Source organism: Rousettus aegyptiacus, unplaced genomic scaffold (genome assembly GCF_014176215.1).
Source record: "Rousettus aegyptiacus isolate mRouAeg1 unplaced genomic scaffold, mRouAeg1.p scaffold_m13_p_1, whole genome shotgun sequence".
Taxonomy (NCBI): domain Eukaryota; kingdom Metazoa; phylum Chordata; class Mammalia; order Chiroptera; family Pteropodidae; genus Rousettus; species Rousettus aegyptiacus.
Window position 1 is genome coordinate 81,675,434 of NW_023416284.1, and position 16,634 is coordinate 81,692,067.

At 44.3% G+C, this 16,634-nt stretch overlaps 1 protein-coding gene across 4 annotated transcripts in view; it reads right to left on the reverse strand.

The window, feature by feature from the left end:
* Window positions 1-701: 701 nt before the first annotated feature.
* FARS2 (phenylalanyl-tRNA synthetase 2, mitochondrial) overlaps window positions 702-16,634 on the reverse strand; it is a 442,133-nt gene continuing 426,200 nt past the window's right edge. For all 4 annotated transcript variants that reach the window (XM_036229346.1, XM_036229283.1, XM_036229309.1 and 1 more), the window contains one exon: window positions 702-997. In XM_036229346.1, coding sequence (XP_036085239.1) covers window positions 859-997 — 139 coding nt within the window. In that variant the 3' untranslated portion in view covers window positions 702-858. The remainder of the gene's footprint in view (window positions 998-16,634) is intronic.

Sequence of the window (16,634 nt, forward strand, 5' to 3'; positions counted from 1 at the left end):
GTCCTCCATCAGCCTCCAGCATCATGCCAGGGATGGAATCTGATTATTAAAACTGGTCAGGAGTGAAGCAGGCAGACTACAAAGTGCCTGGGATAGAAAGGGGAAACATCAAAGCCCCATATTCTTCCTTAAAGGTCACCTCTGGAAGTGGAGCCCTCCTGTTAGGAAACAAAACTCTCAGGGGGTTCAGGGACCTGGCCCCTATGTGAGCCTCCAAGCCTCTAGCAGCGCTTGCTCCTTTTTTTCCTCTCCAGTGGGGCAGAAGGCAGCTACGCACAAGCCCCAGGGCCAGAGGACTGACTCCTAACCACGGGTTTATGAAAAGTAAATAAATATCTCGCCTTGCTCAGAGATGTGACTCTTTCACTTTTGAGGGGAGCCCTGGCATTTCATTAGTGCCCTGTTTGAAGCCTGCCCTTTGCAAAACAGAAAAAGAAGAGAAGGAAAAAAGGAATAGAAGCTGATTCAAAAGAGCTTCCAGAATCTGGAGTTTCTGATGTCCCTTTGTGTGGCTTCACTCATTATATGGGTGCAAAAGCCTGTCAGGGAAGAAATCATGACCGGTGATTATACTTTAGTGGAACCCGGGGACCAACGAACCACACAGCACCAGTGGGCGAAGCATTTATAAAAGGAAGGGAAGGAACTCTTGCATTATAGCTCTTTCCCCCCCTTCCTCAAATAAAAGACATGCTATGTCAACAGTTTCTCAGGAGTGATCCTTTATTTTCGGAACGTCCTAAAACTGATCCATTTATCAAAATGTGACCGATGCCCTAGTCCACAAACAATATAATTTTCTCCCCCCAGCAAATTCAGGAGACCCGAGAAGCCTGTGGCCTGGGTGACGCTGGGACATCAAAATCTGCCCTCCACGGCCAGCAGCTGCACAGCAGCCTCCTGCACAGCCTGGTGGACGTGCCTCACCTCCTTCTGGCACAGGGTCCGCTCCATGTGGCGATAGGTGATGCGGTAGCAGTGGCTGGTCTTGTGTGTCCTAGAGAATGAAAGAGAGAGGTAGGTGAGTGAAGGACGGATGTGCCTGTTGCCTGCAGGAGAAGTACCACTGGCTCGGACTAGATCTCTCCAGTCCTAGTGGAGAACTGAGGACGAACTTCAGGGACAACCAGTAAGGCACGGTGGAGCCACGATTTCCGCTAACGGCCTGCAACTTTTATATACATCGGGGTAGCTGGTGGGTAGGGGTTCCTTGGCTTAAATAATCGAGACTGCTGGCTCCCATTGGACCAGATGCATCCAAGTTCCCTGGGAAGGAAGCTTCTAACAAATTTGATTCCTCAGCCAAACCCTGGAGACTGTGATTCAGCAGGTGGGAGGCGGGCCCTGGGCTTCTGGACTTTTCCCAGGCTCCCCTGGGGATTCCGACAAGCAGATAGGGTTAGGAACCAATGCTATCCACCTCCGCTCTTCTCATGTCATAGAAATAACCATGCTTAGAAGGCACACTGCAGTCACCTTGTGGCCTGAGACTGGCCCCAGGGGCTCTGGCCGCCCAGAGAGCTGAGGCATGCTACAGTAACTCTTTCAGCACCCATGTAGGCCGTGGGGAGCAAACAGGCAACTGTGCCAAATAGCCCATATATGCATTTCTGTGCCATGTAGACATTTTAATCCTCTGCTTTTACTGCGGTAAAGGTGGGGGTGTTGATTTGGCTTTCACAGAACCGCTGGGTGATTCTGAAACATGTGATGTGACAGTAGTAATACCTTGTATCTGCATGACAGTTAAGACACATCAGTAAGCAAGATCTCATCAGGAACAACTCGAGGTCACGGGCTGGCAGAGCTGGCCCCCTGTAGGAGCTGCCTCTCACTAGCTGTGTGGCTGGGGGTCTGACACTCCCATCTCTGGGCACTTTTGTTTCTCTTCTTCAGAGACACATGCATCACTCTTTTCCAGTCCCCAGCTGCAGGGAAGTCAGTCCACGACCTTCTCAATGCAAATGAAGAAACTAGGGCAAACACAGTGGATCCCTCTGGATGACATCAGCCAGTTCTTAGGCTGCAGGGAGAGGCCACCGCTCCAGCAGGTGAGGCAGTGCTGGGCCTTCAGTAATGCCAGACCCTTGAATGAACAGGTTTCTGGTGGAGTTGCCCCCGGGCCATTCCCATACTCCACTGGAAGACCTGCTGGTCCCTGTCGTTGCTACCTGGGTCCAGGGCTTTCACTTTTAGGGGACTCCTGACACTTCATGGATTTGCTCTCGGTGGCATTCTCTCCTCTTCCCTCTTCTCCTGCCCTTTGTTTTAGTGCCAGACCCCTTAGCTGAGTAGAATACACCTGATCAGTGAGGAGTCTGCCTCCCTTATCTGCTCCTTTACCGCCTCTTCCAGTGTTTCCTCCCCTTCCTTCTCCACTCCCGGTTGGTTGGTCGTCTTTGTCCTGCTGTCTTCCTTGTTCCCGCCCAGAGCCCACCCACTGGAAGGAGCGAGTCCTAGGATTTAGGACACTGGGGCTCACAATGTTATTTGCATTTCAGCTAGGAACAGAGTCCCTGTTTGGATCAAGGCAGAGGAAGAAGTTATGACTAGGTGCCACAATCACCAAGCCCAGGCTGGGGAGAGAAAGTCTTTCCTTAGGGAACTTCCTCAGGGTCCCGAAATCACATCACCTGCTCCATCCCCTCGCCTGACACATCAACTGCCTGCTCTAGAGGAAGAAAGAAAATGAACCATCTCCCCTCCCTTATTCTTTTTCGGTCCAACTCAAGTCAACAGCTCTACTCAGTGGACGTGCCTGGGGCACCTATGCTGCCCAAACTGCCCCTGAGGGCCTCCGAGGAAGCAGAGCCGCTTTTCCTCCTTACTCCATGTTCCTTAAGTGAGTGTCCCAAACACCTCCAGCTACCAAAATGAGAGCAAGACAGAGAAACAGAGAGAGACATCGAGAGGCCCTTCGTGAGTGGGAGCAGATGAAACAACAAGGGCTGACCTGTTCCACCAAGAGGGGAAATGTGCTGGGACACCCGGATATCCACACACGAAAGAATGAAGCTGGCCTTTTCCTCATACCGCACCCCAAAGAGAAAATAACTAGTGTTGGGGAGACGTAAAGCAATGAGAACCCTCACACACCGCTGGTGAGAATGTTAAACAGGGCAGCCACTTTGGGAAACAGTCTGGCAGCTCCTGAAGAACATAAACACAGAGCGAATCATCATATCATCCAGCAGGTCCACTCCTCGGTATACATATTTCCACACAACAACTTTATGAATGTTCATAGCAGCATTACTCATGACAGTCCAAAAGTGAAAATAATCCAAATGTCTTCAAATGATGAGCGAATAAACAAAGTGTGGTATATCTGTACATGGGATACTATTCAGCCATAAAATGAAATAAAGTCCCGATCCTACAACACACATAGACCTTGAAAACATTATGCTAATGAAAGAAGTCAGACAAAAGACCATGTATTATTGATCCCATTTACATGAAATGTCCAGAATAAGCAACTCCATAGAGACAGAGAGCAGATGGAGTGACTGCCATGGGCTGGGGGACCGGTGGAAAATAGAAAGTGACCACTAATGGGCACAGAGTCTCTTTTGGGGGTAATGGAAATATCTGAGCTTAGTAGTGATGGTTCTACAACTTTGTAAATATTCTCAAAACCACTAAGTGTTATACTTTAAATGGGTGTATGATATGTGAATTACGTCTCAGGAAAGCTATTAAAGAGAGGAGACTCTCCCTGCCGGGCACTGGGCAGGGCTGTGCTTCTGCAGCTCCTCTGCAAGTCCCCTAAAATGCTGGTCTCCCTACACTGCCTTACTTGTCACCCTGCCGCCTCCCCGACAACGTGCCCTCCGAGATGGCTGTGCCTGGCTGCTTTATTCCACATTGCTCCCCTGGTACCTAGAGCAATGTCCTGCTTATAGTAGGTGTTGGATAAAAACTGCTGAATGGATGCTGTACAGTCACTGGAACACCTGGGTGGAAATATGCTCTGAGGCCTGAGCAGAGGCTGGCACAGTCTTGCACTGCACTTGGGGAAGAGCATTTCTTCTGCCCTGTCAGGGTCAGCCATGGCCTTCTCTTCCTCCTTTTCTAACAGTGATGGAGGCAGATCCCTGTCAGCCACAGAGACAGCAGAGAGTAGCAATGAATAATACATTCCTGGAACCGCCCCAAGCTCTTTCAACCTACCAGAGTCTCGGCTCACTTTGCAGGCGGTGGGGAGCCAGGCAGTACAGAGCAGGTTAGGGCAGGCTCTCGAGCCAGGCTGCCAGCGTTCACGCCCCGTTCTGCTGCTTCCTTCCTGTACATCTTTGGCTAGTTATTCCATCGGGCCTCACTTCTCACTTCTCTCATCTATAAAATATGTTTGGTGGTCCTGTCTACCTCAGAGGACTAGTCAAAGGAGAAACAAAAGATCAAGTACACAAAGCACTTGGCTTAGTACCTGGCCCATTGTAAGAGTTCAATAAGTGGGTCCTCTTTTTTTTTTTTTTATAATTTTTAAAATAAGGTGAGCAGTGAACAGTAGTGAGCTGGTAGCCTCACTTCTTTCTGAGTTCCAGTTTGTAAAGCCGTTTGCAGAACTGAGTACAGACAGAGACCGTAGCACCTGATGCTCTGTGTACGTGCTTCAAGAGGCTTCTCTGTCAGGTGCGCCTATGTGTTTCAGTCTGACTAGACAGGCCTGATGGTGTTGCTGGAGTGGGGAGGCCTGCCCTAATGGGGTCCTTTAGAAACAATGTCCACTGGAGAAGTATAGCCAGGCCTGCAAAGGCACACAGGGCACACAGGGCCTCTGCTGGCAGCTGGAAGATCCCACCTCCCTTGCCCAGGTACAGAGACAGGGCTTCTCTTTCATCCTGATATCGTTAAGAAGGGACACTGCACAATCCTGAGTGAGGAAAAGGGCAGAGGAACTGTGGGCTGCTTGATGATGATGCAAACATTTACTAGACCAAGCCTGGCGACAGGATCTAGGAGGCCCAGGTTGTCAGTGACCTAGCGACCGTGCAAAGGTGTGAAGATGCTTTCCATAAGGGAGGGCACTGCCATCCCAGGCTGGGCACACTGCAGGGGACTGCCTCCACCGGCCCGAAACAGGAACATTTTCTCCTAATCCCCTGTCCCTGGGAGCCTCTTCCTGACCCACACAGAGGCCACTGGTTGTTCACAGCAGCCCGGAGTTCTAGTATTGGCTCCTCCATTTCTGGGCTATGTCACACCTGTCCGGAATCTCAGTGCCTTCTCTATTGACACCCCTTTCTAAACTGTTGTGGAGACCTGTCTGAAAAGTGACAGGACAAATTATAAAGTGCTGTGTGAGTGTGAGGTATCATTGTGGCAACTATTACATTTTTTCACTGGTTCACTCTTAGCTAAAGAGTAGGTGGTTCCCAAAAAAGTTAAACATAAAATTACCACAGAACCTAGAAATTCTACTCCTAGGTATATACCCAAAAGAACTGAAAGGAGGTGTTCAAACAAAAACCTGCACAAGAATTTTCACAGCAGCACTATTCTCAATAGTCAAAGGTGGGATGAATGGATAAACAAAATATGGTATATCCATGCAATAAACCTATACAATGGAATATTCTTCAGTAATTAAAAGAAATGAAATACTGATATATGCTACAATGTGGATGAAGCCCCAAAATATGCTAAATGAAAGAAGCCAGACATAACAGATCGCATATTATATGATTCCATTAATATGAAATGCCCAGAATAGAGAAATCCATTGAGACAGAAAGGAGATGGGCGGTTGCCAGGGATTGGGGGAGGGGAGAAGAGGAAGTAACTGCTTGGTGGGTATGGGGTTTTCTTTGGGGGACAATGAAAATGTTTTGGAACTAGACGGAGGTAGTAGTTGCACAACATTGTGAATATTCTAAATGCCACTGAATGGTACACTTTAAAAATGGTTAATTTCTGTTATGTGAATTTCACCCCCCCAATTGAAAAAAAACTAGGCAATTTGGTTTCGGAGCCCAGCTATCAACTATCCCACTCGACTGCTCCACCATACTCCACGTGCCTTCCCTTTCATACCTCCAAGTTTTCCCTTGTATCCCAACCTCCCCAAAGAAGTATCAAGGTTTGCAAACTATTGAGAATGATATAACTTCTTTTAATCATTCTGTTCAAGAAAGAGATGAACTGAGCCCATGTTCCTTTCTAGCTCTGCCCTTTGACTAATGGAGAGGGCATGAACTGGGGATGACGTATAACTGTGACATGGAGCGGGAAACACTTAGAACATGAGTTCTTTAATAAAGGTCTTTGCTGTTAATAGGGCCATTAAAGGGTGGCTGGGAAGCCAAGTGCCTGCTGGGAAAATGAGGGGACTGCCAGGTGAGGCTGCAAGCACAGTTCCTGTCCTCCCCCAGCGGGCTGGGCAGCGCAGAGCTGTCCTCATGCAGGTACAACCTTCGGGACCAGAAACATTCCCTGAAGGAGATAATAGTCTGCATCGACAACCTGAGATTTTAAAGGCAAATGAAAGTTCTCTTTTATGTACTTCACAGCTTCTACTGACAGGCAAAGTAAATGAGAATACCCATACTGAGTGTGAGAGGTCAAATTTCATTATAATGAGTTTGAAGAGATAGTCTAAACTGTGTGTGTGTGTGTGTGTGTGTGTGTGTGTGTGTGTGTGTGGTGTGTGTCGGAATTTCATTACACTGGGATACTGGCTAAAGTGAGCTGATCATTGACAAGAACATGAGTTGTTAATAGAGATTTTAGTGGGAGAATCTTAGAATGTTTGAGCTGCAAGGGCTTCAACTATCATTCTTGATCCATTTAGTCATTCAACAAATAACATGCTCCAGGCAGTGAGCCAGACAGAGACAAGTATCTGAAGGAAACCCAGAACCAAAGTGCTCACACTCGGGGATAGTGCTCTGCCAAGGTCCTGCAGCAACCAGATGAGGACCAGATGAGGGCCATTCCCCTTACAGTCACGGCAAGTCTTGGGCTTGCATAGCCACACCATGGCCGTTCACAGTGAAGTTAGCCATGCCCCACTCCAACCTCATATACTCCTGAGACTTGCTCCTTCAGCAAATGACTTTCTCCTCTGGTACTGCCCCATGAGTATTTATGTGGTGTTATCTGTCTAGCACAGTGCCGAATATTACAGAGCCCACAAAAGGGACTCATTCATCCTGCCCATAAGGAGCTTACCTGCAGTGAGGAGGAAGCAGGACAAGACAGCCCACATTACCACGAGAACAGCTGGGTGTGAATGATGCCATGGTGCCCACCCCGTTTCCCTTCTGCTTTCCCACTTGGCCTCCCATCAGCTCTCACTTTGAGAGACTTGGCCTGGCTCATGAAACTGAAAACATGACTCAGACTTCTGAAATGTAGTTCCACTTGAATCCCATTCCTTGCTCTGGTGTGATCGCCAAGGTCCACTCCCTCTACCACCTTGCGCATGTCCGGTCATTGGTATAGTAATGAAGATCCAGGGTGGGAGGGGCAGCCTAGTGTGGGCAGATGGGAGAGCTAGGCTGGATGGTGGACATGCTAGCAGGCAAGGATTCTGTGTTTTAACGCTTCCTCCTCCCAAAGCCCTAATCTTAGACCTAAGGAAAAGGATGCTCAGGTGCTGCACACAGTCAAGTCTAGATTAGTAAAGCATTGTCAATATTACAGATGTATAAAAGGGATACTATCCTGGGTTTCTCTTTTTTTCTGGACAACTAAGTGATAAAATTAACAAGTATCAAAAGTATGGCTAAATGTAGTGCTGCTCTCCAGTTCGCAGTGTGCCCAGTAGAGACTTTCTGAAAGCACTCAGGACTGTCAAGCGTCACTGGAAAGGAAGAGCAATGGGTCAGCGTGCTAGCGAGGGTTGGAATACTTCTATTACACAATCACTTGGTTTACCCTGGCAACCACACAGCCTTCGAACTCGAAATAAAACTCTTCCATGGGATGCAGCCAAAACCCAGCTCCTGCAACATCCACAATGGTCTGCTTTTCCATCTGTGACAAGAGCAGTTCCTTTATGTTCTTGGATGGTGCATTGGACACCTCCCAGAATAGATCATTTTGACCAGTAGTCATTGCAGAGCCACCTATCCGTGCAGGGATTACTCAACAGGAGAGAAAGTGCTGTCATGGGGTAGGTTCCATTTTCAGAGTAATGAAAATGGGATGCCCAATTCACTCTGAATTTATCTCCTGCTTGTATGATGCAGAAGCACAGTCTGCAGCCTCACAAGGCTGACACCTTGTACACAGTTGGGAGAGTAAAAACTGCAATGCTTTCATGGGCAGGGTTTCACTCAGGCAAGAGGAACAGTGCGATAGAAAAAGAAGATGGAGGGGAACTATTTGTTCATGGCCATGCCAGAAAATACAGATTGGAATGGGGCAAGGTAGAGTTAAGAAGACAGATTTTGCAGTTAGAAAGACCTGGGTTCTAACATCTACTCTTCCCTTTGCTGTCTGTGATTTGAGGACGTTTAACTCCTTGTGATGGGAGGATAACAATACTTGCTTTCTAGGGTTTGTGCTGATTGAGTGAGGGATATATGTAGAATACTAATATAGGGCCTGGCAGCCCAGAATGAGTGTTCACTACCTACTAGTTTGTCTCATATTTCTCTTTTGCTCATGGGTCTTATTGGGAAAGAAGTGACACTTCGGGGAGGGAGGACTTGTATTTCCTAGCAGTTTCTTTTCACCTCCCTTTATGGGCTTGGCATCTGACCTGGGGCCAAGGGGAGGATAAATGTCCCTTCCAAAGAGCATAAACAACAGGCAGCTTTGGCTAGGAAAGTTAAGTGAGGAATGAAAGTTAGAAGACTGATGAATTATTCAGAATTGGGCATGATTTAAACACATGGTCTTGATGCACGTGGAGCACCCAGCTCAGGTTATGAGGGAGACTGAGCTACTGGGCTCCACAGGCCACTCTTTCAAGACTGGGGCACACAGCAGCTCTACCTAATACATAAAAACAGTACAGGGAGGCAGCCAAAATAAAGAGACAAAGGAATAGGTCCTAAATGAAAGAACAGAACAAAGCTCTGGAAAAAGAACTAAAAGAAATAAAGACAAGTAATCTACCAGATGCAGAGTTCAAAATACTGGTCATAGGATGTTCAATGATCTCAGTGACAACTTTAACAAAGAGATAGGAAACAAAAATGGAGATAGAAAACATAAAAGAGAACCAGTCAGAAATGAAGAATACAATAACTGAAATGAAAAAACATTAGAGGGAATCGACAGTAGCTTAGACGAAGCAGAGGATCGAATCAGAAATCTGGAAGAGAAGGTAGCAGAAAACACCCAATCAGACCAGCAACAGTAAAAAGAATCCAAAAACTGAGGACAGTTAAGGGGCCACTGGGACAATATTAAGTGTACCAACATTTGCGTCATGAGGATATCATAAGGAGAAGTAAGAGAGCAAGGAATTGAAAACCTACTGGAAGAAATAATGATGAAAAATTTCCCTAACCTGATGAAGGAAATAAAAATATAAGCCAGGAAGTGCAGAGTCCCATCAAGACAAGTCCCAAACAAGATGAACCTCAAAAGGCCCACACCAAGATATATCATAATTCTAATGCCAAAAGTTAAAGACAAAGAGAGAATTCTATTTTTTTTTTAAATTAAGTTTATTGGAGTAACATTAGTTAATGTAATTATATAATTTTCAGGTGTACATTATCATTTGACATCTGTATATTCCACTGTGTGTTTACCACCCAAAGTCCAGTTTCCTTCAGCTACCATATATTTGATCTCCTTTATCCATTTTACCCTCCCCCTACCCTCCTGTATTTGACCCCGCTTACCCTGTCTACTTCTCCCCTCCTTCCTCACCCCACTACTAACCACTGGTCTATAGTCCTCTGGTAACTACTGGTCCATAGTTCTCTGGTAACCACTAGCCTATAGTCCATGTCCATGAGTCTCTGTTTGTTTGTCCTGTTAATTTGTTGCTTTTTCTGTCTGGCTTATTCCGCTTAGCATGATTATCTCAAGTCCATTCATGTTGTCACAAATGGCAGAATTTCATCTCAAGAATTCTTATGACTAAGTAATATTCCATCGTATATATGTACCACGGCTTCTTTAGCCAATCACCTATCATAGGACACTTCGGTTGCTTCCATGTCCTGGCCACTGTGAATTATGCTGCTATGAACATCGGTGTGCAAATACCTTTTTGGATATGGGTTTTCAAGTCTTTGGGGTAAATACCCAGTAGAGGGATTGCTGGATCATATGTTAGATCAATTCTTAGTTTTTTGAGGAACCTTCATACTGTTTTTCATAGGGACTGTACCAATTTGCAGTTCCACCAGCAGTGTATGAGGGTTCCTCTTTCTCTGCATCCTCTCCAACATTTGTTATTACTTGTCCTGTTGATTATAGCTATTCTAACAGGTGTGAGGTGGTATCTCATTGTAGTTTTGATTTGCATTTCCCTAATAGCTAGCGATGTGGAGCAACTTTTCATATATTTGTTGGCTATTTGTATGTCCTCTAGGGAGAAGTGTCTGTTCAGGTCTTCTGCCCATTTTTTGATTGGATCATTTGTTTTTTGTTGTTGCTATTGAGGACAAAGAGAGAATTCTAAAAGTAGCAAGAGAAAGGTAGCTAGTTATCTACAAAGGAGCTCCTATAAGACTGTCAGCTGATATCTCAGTAGAAATTTTGCAGGTCAGAAAGGATTGGCATGGAATATTCAAAATGATGCAAAGCAAAGACCTATAACCAAGATTACTGTACCCAGCAAAGCTATCATTTAGAATCGAAGGACAGATAAGAGCTTCCTAGAAAGCTCTTAGCTTCCAAGAAAAAGCTAAAGGAGTTCATACCACCAAACCAGTATTATGAGAAGTGTTAAAGAAACTTCTTTAAGAAGAAGAAAAAAATATGAATAACGAAATAGTAATAGCTACATACCTATCAACAATTACTTTTAATGCAAATGGATTAAATGCTTCAATCAAAAGATATGGGGGGCTGAATGTATAAGAAAAGAAGACCCTTACATGTGATGCCTATAAGAGTCTCACTTCAGATTGAAAGATATGCACAGACTGAAAGTAAAGGAATGAAAAAAAATGTTTCGTGAAAATGGAAACAAACAAACAAACAAAGCCAGGGTAGGAATGCTTAATACCAGACAAACAGACTTTAAAACAAAAGACAAAGAGAACCTAGTAATTCCATTTCTGGGCATTTATCTGAAGAAACTCAAAACACTAATTTGAAAAGACATATGCACCCATATGTTCATTGCAGCATTATTTACAATAGCCAAGATATGGAGGCAACCTGCATGTCCATCAACAGATGAATGGAAAAAGAAGAGATGGTGCATATATTAATGGACTATTAGCCATAAAAAAGAATGAAATCTTGCCACCTGCAACAACATGGATAGACCTACAGGGTATTATACCAAGTGAAATAAGTCAGACAGAGAAAGATAAATACCATATTATTTCATTTCTACGTAGAGTCTAAAAAACAAAATAAACAAACAAACAAAACAGAAACAAATTCATAGATACAGATAACATGTTGTTAATTGCCAGATGGGAGGGGAGTTGGAGTGATGGGTGAAGAGGGGGAAGGGATTATGAGGTACAAATTGGTAGTTACAAAATAGTCATGGGGATGTAAAATATAGCATAGGGAATATAGTCAAAAGTATAATAACTATGTATGGTGTCAGATGGGTACTAGATTTATTGTGGTGATCACTTTGTAAGTTTTATATAAACATCTAATCACTATGTTGTATATCTGAAACTAATGAATTATATGTCAACTGTAATTGAAAAATAAAAAATTATTAAGAAAAACAAGTGGTCTGAAAACCAAGTAAATCATACCTATCCTCCCCACCCCAAATCTTCTTCTGTATTAAAAAAAGAAGAAAAAGAAAAAAAAGGAGAGAATGAAATTCTAATAATAAGACCTAGGGTCCCATGATTACACCACTTTTCCTAATGAACTGCCTGAGGTTTTCCATGACAGAAGGAATCATTGATTTAATATAAGGAAATAACCGCAGGCCTAGAATGTAGAAGATTCCCAGGCCAAGCCCCAGCAATGTCTGTGTGACTTTAGGCAGGTCATTTAACATCACCAATGAAAGAAATGGACTAACTAGGCTCCAAGCCTTCTTCTGGCTCCAACATCCCAAGAGTCATTTGAGAGCATGGAAGAGATTCTAAAGTAAATGTCCTTGTGCAGAAAATGAGCTGGCCTGTCAGCCATTATTTGCAGAGCCTGCATGGGATGAAAGAGAAGGGGGCCCTGGTCTGGGGGGATTTTCAGACAGGCTAAAACACAGATGCAAGTTGCATGAGTGATAAAAGCAAGAGGGAAGTGAGTTGGCTTAATGAGGGTGGTTTATAGCTTGGTAGGGCCCACTAGGAAAGGCTTCTAGTGGAGATGGCTCTCCAGTTACAACAGACACTCTGGACACCTTTCAGGCCCTCTCCATCGACTACCTTTGTCCACCCCTCACCTCCAACACACATAATCTCTGAAACTAAGAGGTCTGCCTTCTCATTCTCAGAATGGTCTGCCTGGGGCCTGACACTCCCCAGTGCACCATTCTGAGAGCACCTCCCCCCAGTTCAAGCCAGTGAGCATCTGAGTTGCCTCTCACTGCTGCTGCTGCAGTTGTGATTTCATCCCAGGGGAGTTTCTGTTCCTTGGAGTCAGTCACAAGAAACCAAAGCAGATGGTTCCCTGACAGTTATTGCCTTGGGAGAGACAACTCCAGTCCAGGCCTTGATGTAGGGAGAGCCAGAGCCAGGGAAAGATAAGCTTGTGGGGCGCAGCTCAAGCAGTCTTGCTTTCAATCTCACTCCCCCTGCCCCGGCTCCTGCCCAGCTCCGTTATCTGAACATTGGCAACTTAAGAACCCCTCAGAGACACACATTTTGCAGGCAAGAAGTGCGTTTTCACATCGAACACTTGCCAAGTCCTCAGGGAAGCTTCGAAACACTGCCCCCCCGCCCCAGTTTAATTCCCATCAATCTCTGTAACTTTTCCAGGTCTTTCTGAATGAGTGTCTCATACCAAGGGCCTTGGGAGGAAGGAGTTCATGCTGTTGCCTCCTGGGGAGTGGGGCCAGTGTTCCTGGTCTCTCCATGCTTCATATTCTCTACATATGAAAATAACTGCTCTGGAGGGACCCTCTAATAGAAGCTTTTACGGAGAGGCACAGAGATACAGCTTCGCCCAGTGCTACCACGCTCAGCCATGGGACACCGGCTGGCTCTTATTTTCTGATACATGTTCTCATGCAATGATACAGATAATAAACTTGCAGGGTTTCTGAAGGGACTCATTCAAAATAAAAATATGCAAAGTGTTTAGCATAGTTCAGGCTTATAGGAAACAACCGGTATTATTATTTAGTAGCTAAAGATTATGGAGCCTCTACTTCGGGCCACACAGAATGACCCAGATGACATTAGACAAATTATCTAAGCTTCAATGTCTTCGTCTGTAAAAATGGATCACTGACATGATACACCTTACAGTATGGAGGAATCTTGAAGACACTATATTAAGGGAAACAGGCCAGACACAAAAAAGTCAAATGTTATATAATTCCACTTATATGAGGTACACACAGTAGTCAAATTCATAGAGACAGAGGGTAGAAGGGTCGTTGCCAGGGGCTGGGGGAGGGGATAGGAAGTTAGTGTTTAGTGGGGACAGAGTTTCACTTTACGAAGATGAAAAAGTCCTGGAGATGGATGGCAGTGATGGTTGCAGAACAATGGGAATGTACTTAAGGCCACAGAACCATACACTTAAAATAGTTAACATGGTCACTTTCGTTATGTATTTTTTATCACAATACAAAAATTCGAGGAGAGTCGACCCAAATAACCTAGTTGACTATTATGAGAAATGGAAGTTGAGAACTCACATTTATATTAAAAATAAACCAACAACAAACAACAACCAAACTTTACGAGGTCATTGATACGTATGTGGCAGGACTGTTTCAAGGCTCTAATGTGATTAATTTCCATCCTCCCCAGATGGCTTGTCTTCTTGATTTCATTAACTTAGCAACTAAACAGTCTTGCATTTTACACAAATAAATTTTTAAGATCCCTTGCTCATAACGCTATGACAGAGTTTGACCATAAATGAAAAATTCTTTTCAACTCCTCTATTATCTTCCTAACTATCCTCTTTCATTTCTAACAAACTTGAAGTAATGTCTCATTTTGCACAGATTTCCAAAGCTCTGTACTTTTTGGTTGTATAGAAAATTTGGAAGAGATTTTATTTTTCTCCCTGGCTTAGTGTGCCAAGTCCAAGTCAACGGAGCTTACTTTAACTCTGCACTGTTATACGGAAGCTTCCCCAGCACGCTGACACTTTGGTGGACGTGTCAGGCCACAGACAGAAATTTGAGGTAGGTGAAGGGCTACATTTCCAACTCAATCAATTGATCAGCAGTTATTTATTCTGTGCTAAGGTAGACTTTGTGGGGGATGCAAAATATGGATACGAATTGCTTGATAAATACATAAATATTCATGAAGTGGCTGTTCCGTGCACAGCACAGTGGCAGTGTAAGGGGGAAGAAGTATCCCACAATAAGAAAAAGAAGGATTTGGCTAGATTAGCACCCATTTGGGGATTAAGGCATTCATATATGAAAAGATAGCTAATAGGACAAAATTATTTATGCTAAATATTAAATGAATGACAAAAACTATAAATAATTTACCAGTCAGAAAAGACTGGTAAAGGAGATGAGATTAGATCTAGATCTTAAAGTGTGAGTAGGATTTTGGCAGGTGTAGGGTATGGAGTGTATTCTAGCTTGCAAAATGATGCAAGTGGTACTGGTGGGGGAAGGGCATTCATTGCATTTTTTTTTTTTGCTTCCATTTCAACAAAGAGTTGCTGACTATATGTTCTAAGCATAAATGGTCCAATGAAGAGTTATTGAGGGGATGTATGATTTGCTGGAAAGGGTTGTGTACAAATACAGCCCTAAGCCAGCTTTGGTCACGGGAGGTACAGGAGGTGACTAACCCAGCCTGGAAGAGAGATAAGAGTCTCACAGACTGGTGCCAACTGAACTGGGGCTAGAAGTATAAGACATAAATTTGGCACATGGTTAAGTGGTAAAGGGGAAAGGCCATTTCTGCAAAGGCACGAATGGAATCATGAGCACACGTGGACAAGCTGAAGGAGAGGTGAGTTGTTCAGAGTGGCTGGTCTGGGTTTATAGAGGATACAATACAGAAGTAGTGGGCAAGAGACAGTGGGCTAGGCTGGGCTCACAGATCTGGCTGAGAAGTCTCAACTGAAAATCCATCATTAGGCAATCAACCAAAACAAGAGAGTTGAGGTTCAGATCCCTACAGAACCCTATGAAAGAACCCCCATTACTCACGAGTAGAATTACCCATGACTGTTATGTTGTACAGCTTTTATTTCTTTACCGAGTCATAGATGAAATGGGCTAATTATTTTAAGACTTAGTGTCTAGTTAATTAATTATGAAAGAGTTACATATTAATAAAGAGATCTATATACATTTCCAATGACATTGTTATTTTGCAAATGCTTTTGAGGAGAGACTCTCACAATTAATTGATGGCACAATCTCTTGACAAATAGTGAAAGATTGAGAGAGAATGACAAAATAGAAGCTTGGCTTGCAGGATGAGCTTTGTCCACCCATAATTTTCTAGGCTAGAACACAGCAGAGATGTCTTAAGTATTCATCATATGAGCAACAGGTATTATGGAATCATAGAATGCAAGACAAGGGACCCTAAAGATTTTGTGATCCATGCTTGAGTTCTTCCCACAAAGCCTTATGTTGGTTACTTCTGGGGCCATTCTAAGCTTCCACAGTGCAGGCTGAGCAGGCGCTCCTCTCTACATTGAATTGACCAGTGCTTCTCATTGGTCCTGTATCTACCCCAGTCCTCTTCCTCTATCACAGCCCTTCAAACTCCTTAACTCAAATGTCATCAGCAAAAGAGCACGATGGCCCTGGCTGGGACTCCCAAGACCACTGGTGGTCAAAGTAGGAAGAGATCTGGGTTGAAGCACATGTAATGTTTAAGATCCCTGCCTCTGAGGTTAGACAGCCTTCTGTCTGTCCATCCATCTGTTCATCATCCCTCCTTCGTTCATTTACTCATTCATTTAACAAATAAAGTGAACATTCATTGTATGCCATGTATCTAGGTATTGAAAACCTAATGGTGGAATGAAACAAAACCACAATAAACAAAAAGACCTGACTTCAGGAAGCTCACAGTCTAACATAAGAGACTGGCAATAATGAAAGAATTACAAAGACATGTAAACTGCAAGTATGCTAAAGGGTTTAAAGAAGAAGTACAAGGAGCCCTGAGGCTACATAAAAGGACAATTAACTTAGGTCAGTCAGAGAAGGTTCCCTGGGCAGGTGTCAGTGAGCCGAGACCCACAGAGGGGAGGAATTAGCGAGGTGAAAGGAGGGGAGGAGGGGAGGAGGCCGCAGCAGCAGAATTCCTGGTAGAGGGAACAGCATGGATAAAGGCCTTGCGACCTGAGTTCAAATCCTAATTGTCCTCCTTTGAGCCATATGACTTTGGTATTACCTTATCTAGATCTTA